At 45.4% G+C, this 8,802-nt stretch overlaps 1 protein-coding gene across 1 annotated transcript; it reads right to left on the bottom strand.

Annotated features, from left to right (window-relative positions):
• Positions 1–3,815: 3,815 nt before the first annotated feature.
• LOC106640746 (uncharacterized) lies at positions 3,816–7,400 on the bottom strand. Its single transcript, XM_089596086.1, has 4 exons — positions 6,635–7,400; positions 6,294–6,568; positions 4,860–6,248; positions 3,816–4,808 (listed from the first exon to the last, which is right to left on the bottom strand). The coding sequence occupies exons 1-4, from the start codon at positions 7,398–7,400 to the stop codon at positions 3,816–3,818; spliced, it is 3,423 nt and encodes a 1,140-aa protein (XP_089452212.1).
• Between the last annotated feature and the right edge of the window lie 1,402 nt (positions 7,401–8,802).

The following is an 8,802-nucleotide window of genomic DNA, read 5'->3' as shown; positions in this document are numbered from 1 at the left end:
TTTTTAGGGCCATCGGACGTCGAACTACCTTGCCAACAAATGTATTAAAATTAACAAAGTTGACTGAAAATAGCCTTTAGGGGTCATAAAAGTCGTAAGCATACCAATAGTCGCAAAAGGGTATATTGGAAAGAAAACCTCAAATGTATCTAATGAATACAATTTGAGGCGTCAAGAAACTGACGCAGAAAATTGATCGAGATTAAAACAGCAGCGTCAAAATCGTCAACTTTTAAGAGTCCATTACGTGAGAGATCAGCTTTTCATTGTACCCTCACAGCAATCTCTGAAATCTTTAAAGATCCTACTTCAGATTTTTTAATGAGTAGAAAATGTATTTGTGTTTTTATGGCAATAAAAATGTAGGGTTTAAGGTCCAGGACTTTGTTGCCCTGGTAATAAAGTTGTGAGATATGAGAAAAAAAATTTTTTTTTAATATAAATTTTTTGGGGGTTTAAAATCTTAACAGCTTTAAAAAATAGCCGTTTTCGTGAATTACACGGGAGAAACTGTAAATCAACGGCTTCTTATGGCCACCGATTATTTTATGGCATAAAGAACGCACAGTACTTTTCAGCATAATTATTTTTTTGAATTTGTACACCTTATTATTTGACCAAATAAACTATATGGATTCCGAAAAAATATGTTTTTAATAAGAAGATTTTTGTTCTGAGATGTATCGGGAATATGTGTAAAATTTTCTAACTAAAAATGTTTCACATTACGTGTCAACACACTACGGTGTTTTATTTAGTAAGTCTCGGGCGAAGCCGAGACGGGGGGCTGCTAGTGAATTTATAAACTTAAAGAAAAAAATGTATGTGGTGAAGTTTGAAATTGATGAGTCTTTCAGCGATAAAGGTTTTCCTACATGTTTGAATAAGTTTTCCTGTAATTTTTCTATCGCTTTATTAAAGAACAGCTGAGACAGAAATTCTCGTAAATACGTGCAAAGCTTGCAATAACTATGCAATTGGTGTGAACTGAAAAATTGGCTGTCACTTTATTAATGTAGGATTTTTTACAAATTTTATGTTGTTTACTTCTAAGTAGCGTACAATTTCGAAAAACTGTTACGTTTACAGAATAATTATAAATAATAATATTCAATAAACAATCATTCGTAAAAAACGGAAAATACTTAATTTCAATAAATAATTATCTGCCACTTTCTTTATAAATTGAATTACTTCCAAATTTTGTTTTGTTCATTTAGTAGCGTACAACAATCCTCAAAAACTCTTACGTCAGCAGATAATGAATAATTTTTATAACGAAATAAATAATTAAACATAACTGACAACAAATTGTCTAATTCAATGAACAATTGGCTGTTATTCTTCAAGCAAAAATATGATTGCTTTTAAAATTAGAAAAGTTCTTTCTTTTTAAGTATACGACAACACCTCATAACTTATACATTGGCAGAAAAATGATTAATAACAATATTTAATTAATAATTATACTTAAAATAAATACCTAACTCTTATGAATAATCAGCAGTTACTGTCTTTACGTAAATAGGATTTCTTTCAAATTTTGTGTACTTTATTTCTTAGTAGCATACAACAATCTCTTACAGCTTTTACGCTGACAGAACGTTGATAATTCTTTATTATTAAATAAATAATCCGACACGTCTAGCCATAAATTGACTCATTTGACAAACAATTGGCTGTAACTCTTTGAGCAAAGTAGAATTGATTTAAAAATTAGGAAACATTATCCTATTCAAGTCTAAAAGAACACTTAATAACTTTCACTTTTGCTGAATGATTACAAATAATAATATTAAATAAACAATCTGTCGTAAAAAAAGGAAAAATACTTATTTTTGATGAATAATAATAGCAAAAAACAACCGAAGGGCGAAAATGCTTCGAAAAATCCAAAGATATAAAAGCATAAATATCCATAGACATAACAATTTAAAAAATATAATACACCTCCCATTGGGTTGCAAAGTACTTTTGAATTGAAGCAAACCTTACCTTTACTGATATTGGATAAATTGAAAGCTTTAAGAAAACCTGGAAAATGAAATAGACAAACACACAGGCTGTATATAACCATAGAACGAAAAAATTATTTATGTTACTTAGATTGTTTGTATACATAAAAATCTTTGTATGTAGATCTACTCACATACTCCAACTTCTTAAACAGCATTGTTAAAACGTTAGCATGTTAGGCTAGATTAATAAAAGACTGGTAAATGTATGTTTAGCGAAAATTATACTTTAATACCACGTGTTAATATTTAAAACTAATACAACCTTAAAAACGTTAAAATCGTTTTCATTTAACTTCAATGGAATTACTTTATACTATGTTTCGAAAGATAGGTCATGTAAAAATTAAGTATGTTAGAAAAAATATTTTCTTTAAACATCAGGTTATAATTTTTTATTACAACATCAGATTCATTTACTTAATTTTAAGTACGAAAGACATTTAGTGTTGTAGGTTACAGCGATATTTATTCTACATAATTCATAAGCAATATTAAGTATGTTTGTGATGGGAGGTGCACCTAAATTTTAAGCGAAATAAATTTTTTGTTGTTTTTGACGTGATTTTATTAAATAAACTTTGTTATTTTTAATCATACTACAAATGTAAAAGTCGTTTGGTGTTATTGTCAACATAAAAAAAAAGTTATTTTAACTTGTGAATCAATGCTATTTTTTCAAAGAAAATTACGTCCTACTCGTCGAATAAGTCAATATGTCGCTAGCCGTGTCTGATTGCTTATTCAATAATACAAATTATTTATTTCCTGCCAACATACAGTTAATTAAGATTGATGTACGTTAGTTAGAATGAGCTATAAAAAATTTGAAACTAATTTTTTTTTTGTGTATAAAGTCATGGCTAATTATTCTTCAAATTAATTTTCGTAATTTACCTCTGACTTTATTGAATAATGCTAATAATCTTACCAACGTAAAGGTTACTAGGTGCTGCTGTTGACTTGAAAAGGATCAACTGAACTAATTATAAAAGCAGTCCTTATTTTGCTGAAACATTTACAGCCAATGTTTAGTGGAACACGTCGGGTGAGAGTAAACTACTTTATTCAATGGTTTACAAGAGGGTTGATTACAGCGTGAGAGGCGTCGTGAGTGTGAGCGGGACAGGCGTCCGGTCGTCTCGGAGAGCGGTGCTCAAGTGCCCGAACGCAGAGGCGGCTCCTGGCAAGGCGGAAGCCCGTGAGCATGGCGGAAGTGCACGCAGCGCCTCACTCGGCTGTCGCGCTCGGGCGCGAAACCAAACAATCCGCCCGCCTCGATTCTGGATCGAAGAACTACGTGCCGCCCGCCAAACCCGGGTCGGTCAGGGAGTCTTCGGGAGGCGGCGGAGCCGCGGGAGGCGCCGCGGGAGGCGCCGACACCGGCAGCAAGACCATCTTGGTGATGGGTCGCTCGTACACGCCAGTCGCCGTCTTGAGGGTAGCAGCGCGGACATAGCCGTCGGCTCCCGGGTGGACGCTGATGACACGGCCGATCGGCCATCGGCCGCTGGACTGCAGAAGTGTAGCGTCGAGGAGGACGACCACATCGCCGACGATGAAGTTCCGGCGAGGAGTAGTCCATTTTGACCGCTGTTGGAGTGTGTTGAGGTATTCTCGGCTCCAGTGGGACCAAAACTGGGCGCGGACCCCCCGAACGAGCTCCCAGTGGGCGAGCGCATCCAAGCTCTCCGCAGGGGGGCCGGGCAGAACGATGGAGTTGAGAGGGCCACCGACGAGGAAATGCCCTGGGGTGAGAATATCGAGGTCTCCAGTGTCTCCAGATAGCGGTGTCAGTGGTCAGCTATTTAAGACCATCTCGATGCCAACGAGCACCGTGGAAATTTCCTCGTAGGTGAGATGGCGTGACCCCATGACGCGCCGGAGGTGACTTTTGGTTGACTTGACGGCGGCCTCCCACAAGCCACTGAAGTGAGGAGCGCCCGGTGGAATGAACTTCCAAGCAATTCCTTGATCAGCGAGAGAGCCCGCGACCAACCCCCAGTCCAGCTCGGCTGTCAGCAAGGCATCGCGCAGCTTGACATCAGCGCGGCGGAAGCAAGTCGCGTTGTCGCTCCATATCTCGCCAGGCCGACCGCGGCGTCCAGCGAATCGGTGGAGGGCGCCCAAGAAGGACGCAGCTGAGAGATCGCCGACCAGCTCCAGATGCAGGGCCTTGGTGGCGAGGCACACAAAAACGGCGATGTTGCCTTTCGTGGTCCGGACTCCTCGTCCTCTGGCGGAGAGTACATGGAAAGGGCCGGCGTAGTCCACTCCGGTGCAGGCAAAGGCACGAGAAGGGGAGACTCGGGACGACGGCAGTGGGGCCATGAGTTGAGTCGCCGGTTGCGCTCGCAGCCGGATGCAGACGACGCACCTGCGGAGGTGAGCCTTGATCCGCCGGGGCCCGCCGAGGAGCCAAGCGCGCTTACAGACGTAGGCACTGGTGACACGGTATCCACCGTGCAGCGCCCGAGAGTCCGCCCAGGCGATGACCATGGAAGCGAGGGAAGAGGCGCCGCTGAGGATCGGCGGGTGTCGCTCCTCGTAGGTCAGCGGCGAATGCTCGAGTCGCCCGCCGACGCGCAGAATCCCGTCGTCATCGAGGAAGGCTGCTAACGGTATCAAGGGGTTCGTCTTCCGCAGACGTTCGCCCCGTCGAAGACACTGGAGGTCGGCCGAGAATGATCTCTCCTGGCTGAGGCGTACACACGCGAGAAAAGCGTCGTGGAGTTCGGTCGGCGTAAGAGGTGAAGCGACCGAAAGCACGGGGCCCTTGCTCAATGGAATTGCCTGGAGCTCGGCGGTAAATGCCGCTCATCGGCGAGTCATTGAAATCGGCGCAGGCTCGTCCCAGCCCAGTCTGGCGCGCCAGAGATCCTGGAGCAAGAGCTTGGCATTCAACACGATCGGCGCGAGCCAGCCGCATGGGTCAAACAGACCCGCGAGCATCGTCCGCTTTGTGCTCTGCGGCTGGAGTGGTGGAGGCGTCAACTGAAAGCAGTCCGACGGTGGATCCCACTTGACCCCGAGCTCGCTGACGAGGCCTCCAGCGCTGAGCTGCTCCCAGGTCGGACGTAAGCGGACGTCCTCAGGCAGAACATCGAGCAGCTCGCGGACATTGGTCACCCACTTCCGCAGGAGAAAGCCACCGGCCTTCATGACCCCGCTCAGCTGGTCGCGGAGGCGCCGAGCCGCGGTGACGTCGTCGGCCCCGGAGAGAAAGTCGTCGGCGTAGCGGTCACACAGGGCGGCTGACACAGCTTCGGGCCAGTTGTGGCCTTCGTCCTGGCATAGCTGTTGGAAGGTACGCAGCGACAGGTAAGGCGAGCACGACTCGCCGTAAGTCACAGTGAGCAGCTGGTAGTGGGTTGGAGGCTGGCTGAGATCGGCAGCCCAGACGATCCGCTGCAGGTCGACGTCACGGTAGTCGATCCAAATCTGCCGGAACATCATGCGGATGTCGCTGCAGAAGGCGATGCGGTACCGCCGCCAGCGCATGAGCACCGATGGGAGCGCGGCTTGGAGTCTGGGTCCAGCGTGGAGGACGTCGTTCAAGCTGTGGCCACTGGAAGTCGGGTTGGACGCGTTGAAGACTACTCGGAGCTTGCGCCCGCGATCATCATGCTGCCAGATGCCATGATGATGCATGTAGTTGACGGGCCCAGCTGTAGCTGCAAGCTCAGCGCTGGTGAGCGGGCGCATGTGGCCCATCGCGAGATAGTCAGCCATGAATCGACTGTACTCCACAGCCATGTCGGGGCTTCGCCGAAGCCGGCGTTGCAGGGCTGCCAAGGAGGCCTTGGCGCTCTGAAGACTGTCGCCAAGAAGAAGCAAACCGCTGCCCTTCAGCGGAAGGCGCACGATGTACCGTCCGTCCGCGGCGCGTCGGTGGTCTGCGAACGCATGCTCGCACTTGATGTCCTCATCTGAGTGGCGGTGAGCCTGAGGAAGATCCTCCATCTCCCAGAACCGCTGTAGCAGAGCGGTCAGCTCGTTGTGCCAAGGCGGAGCCACGTCGGATTGGGCAGCTGCCCAGACGGCCGACGTACCTGGAGCGAGCCCGACGGCACGGCCTGCCAATACCCAGCCAAAGACTGTGCGCTGCCCGACAATTTCTCCTCGTTGAGTGTAGCCGGGTCGTAGCAGCAAGTGGTAGTAGTCGGCGCCGATGAGGAGGTCGACGCAGTGTGGCGTGCCAAACGAAGGATCGGTGAGGCCCTCGCAGTCAGCCTACTGCCGGATCGCCTCCGGGTGCAGCGGGGTGGAGGGGGATACCAGACCGAGCCTGGGCAAACACAGCGCTGTCAGCGCGACCGGTGGTGCGGGCCCTGGAAGCTCGAGGCGGAGATGTGCCCGGACTCTGGACCGGACGGCGGACTCGCCGCCGACGCCGGAGATGCTGGCTTCGATGGTTTCTAGTCGTGCGCCGACCAGGCGCGCGAGAGTCGTAGAGATGACGGTGACCTCGGAGCACGCGTCGATCAGCGCTCGGGCCGGAACTCGACGACCAGGAGGACCGTTCAGATGGACGAGGGCGGTCGGAAGCACGGCTAGTCACGCTTTAGGTGACGCGTCAGTCGAGTGCTCTCCCGATGAAGAGGTGGGCGGGTCCGTGCGAGGCTGCTTCGATGATGTAGAGCCGTCGGGCTGCCCCGAGCGGCGGCGACGGGTGCCGTCGTGCAGTGAGCTGTGATGCTGCTCTCGGCAATATTGGCAAGCCGACCGGGAGGGGCAGTACTTCACAGCGTGCCCGGGTCGGAGGCAATTGAAGCACAGCCGTGCCTGGTAGACGAGCTCCCTCCGTGCGCGTACATCAAGCCCCTGGAACTGCGCACAACGCCCGGGATAATGGCCCTCGTGGCACGCCGGGCACGACGGCGTATCGTTGCTCGTGGCGAGGGCGTGGTAATTGCGTCCTGATGTCGAGGAGTTCGAGCGTGCGGCTGTCCCGCTGAAGGGACGTGCGGGCTGCGAGGCTTCGACAGAGCTGGCGGCGTGGCAACGGCGCCGAAGAAAGTCGGTCAAGGTGGCGAATGTGGCGGCGTCAACCTCGGAGCCGGAAACGGTACTCTCCAACCGTTGGAGCTCCTCCTCCCATGCACGCCTCGTCGCTGGATCCATGCCCGTCATTCCACACGAGACAAACCAATCGTCCCAGCCGGCTACGGGACGACCTAAGGCGCGAAGCTGGTCACGATGTTTCTCCAGGGTGTCCAAGAGGCTCTGCAACCCGCGGGCGGACTCGTCTCTGAGTGGCTTGATGTTCCGCAGGGCTGTGACATGGTCGTGGACGAGAAGGCGGCTGTGCTCGTAGCGCGCTTCAAGCAGAGCCCATGCCGTAGGGTAATTGGCCTCGGCTACCTGGACCGTATCGAGGGCCATTTTCTTACATATCTACCTACATAATCATTTATTAATCAATTGATGAATACAGTCCATCTAGACTAAGCATTCTGTCTCAAAGAAACGTAAATATCTACTCAGTTTTTTTAATGAAAATACAATGTTATTGACAGAAATGTACATACCGTCCCAGTCATAGCTCTTTCAGTCCTATTCGGCTTCATGCATTATATAATCACCTAAAAACAGAATAATAAAAAATCAATCAAAAAAGATATTATTTAAATATAGTCAAATATTTTATGACAGCACTTAACAAATTTTCAAGATCATTTTTTCATAACATGCATTTAAATAAGTTATTAAAAGACAATGGAAATTTCAATCGAAATACTAAGGATAGTCTTTACTTTTTACTTGTAAACTGCTTTTTTAATCATCTATCCCCGTATCATTATACCCATTTATCTATTCAATTAACTATCAGTTTATCTATTCAACTATTTATTTATCAATTTATTCATCCATACATCTATCTATGCATCTATCCTACCGTATATTTACTTATTCATTTATTTATTTATTCGACCATTCATTTATCTACACATCTATTTGTTAATCTATTTATGTATTTATTTGTCTATGTAGAAAGACATTCACTTATTTATCATCTATAGCACATTTATTCATTTTTTTTTAGCTATCCCTCCATAAATTTTGTAATTTATCATAACATCTATTTATTTATCTGTTTATTTATCTATTTATTTGGCTTTGCATATATTTAACTACCCCTTTATTTATTTGTCCATCATGAATTCGTCTATTTGTCCATTCATCTACTTTTCCACTTATCCTGCCAACTATTAATTATCCATCTTATGATGCATCTACCTGTCCATGTATCTATCTGTCTATCTATCTATCTACTCATTTATTTATTGAGCCATTTAGTTTTTCAACTATCTATCCATGTATGCATTTTTGAATCCACCTTTCCATCCATTGATTTATTCACCTGACTAACTATCCATCTATCAATCTTTTTATTAATTTATTAATCTATACACCAAACCATTTATTTATCTACTTATCTACTAATATATCTATCGATCTATTTTTTCGTCTATTTATTTAATTATTTTTACATCTCTAAAATCAGGCATTTATTTATCTAAAAGTATAGCACATGTTAAATAAACTTTTTGATTAAGAACTCAATAATCAGCTGCAGAATTATGTATAAAAATACGTTTTTTTTAAATATACGTAGTTTGCAAGTCAAATGTTAAATTGATATATTTTTTACTTTTACTGTCACAGGAGTTAAACATCGCGTTTAATAAAAACATTTATCCAACCATTATCCATTATCCATCCATCCAACCATTTGTTAAGCCTTTTATTTATCTATCTTTCAATATATTTAATAACTTATTAT

This window comes from Copidosoma floridanum, unplaced genomic scaffold (genome assembly GCF_036245765.1).
Source record: "Copidosoma floridanum isolate Cflo_tuat_1 unplaced genomic scaffold, Cflo_Japanese_pri ptg000029l, whole genome shotgun sequence".
NCBI classification, from domain to species: domain Eukaryota; kingdom Metazoa; phylum Arthropoda; class Insecta; order Hymenoptera; family Encyrtidae; genus Copidosoma; species Copidosoma floridanum.
Note: the sequence above shows the minus strand (reverse complement) of the source record. Positions and strands in the feature narration are given on the sequence as shown.

Bases quoted from the DNA above. Each gene is read 5' to 3' on its own strand.
- LOC106640746 (XM_089596086.1), bottom strand. From the start codon at position 7,400: ATGGCCCTCGATACGGTCCAGGTAGCCGAGGCCAATTACCCTACGGCA. The intron at 6,569-6,634 runs GCACGGACCCGC...AAGCGTGACTAG, and splicing joins TACATCATCGAAGCAGCCTC to CCGTGCTTCCGACCGCCCTC. The intron at 6,249-6,293 runs GTATCCCCCTCC...ATCCGGCAGTAG, and splicing joins GTTTGCCCAGGCTCGGTCTG to GCTGACTGCGAGGGCCTCAC.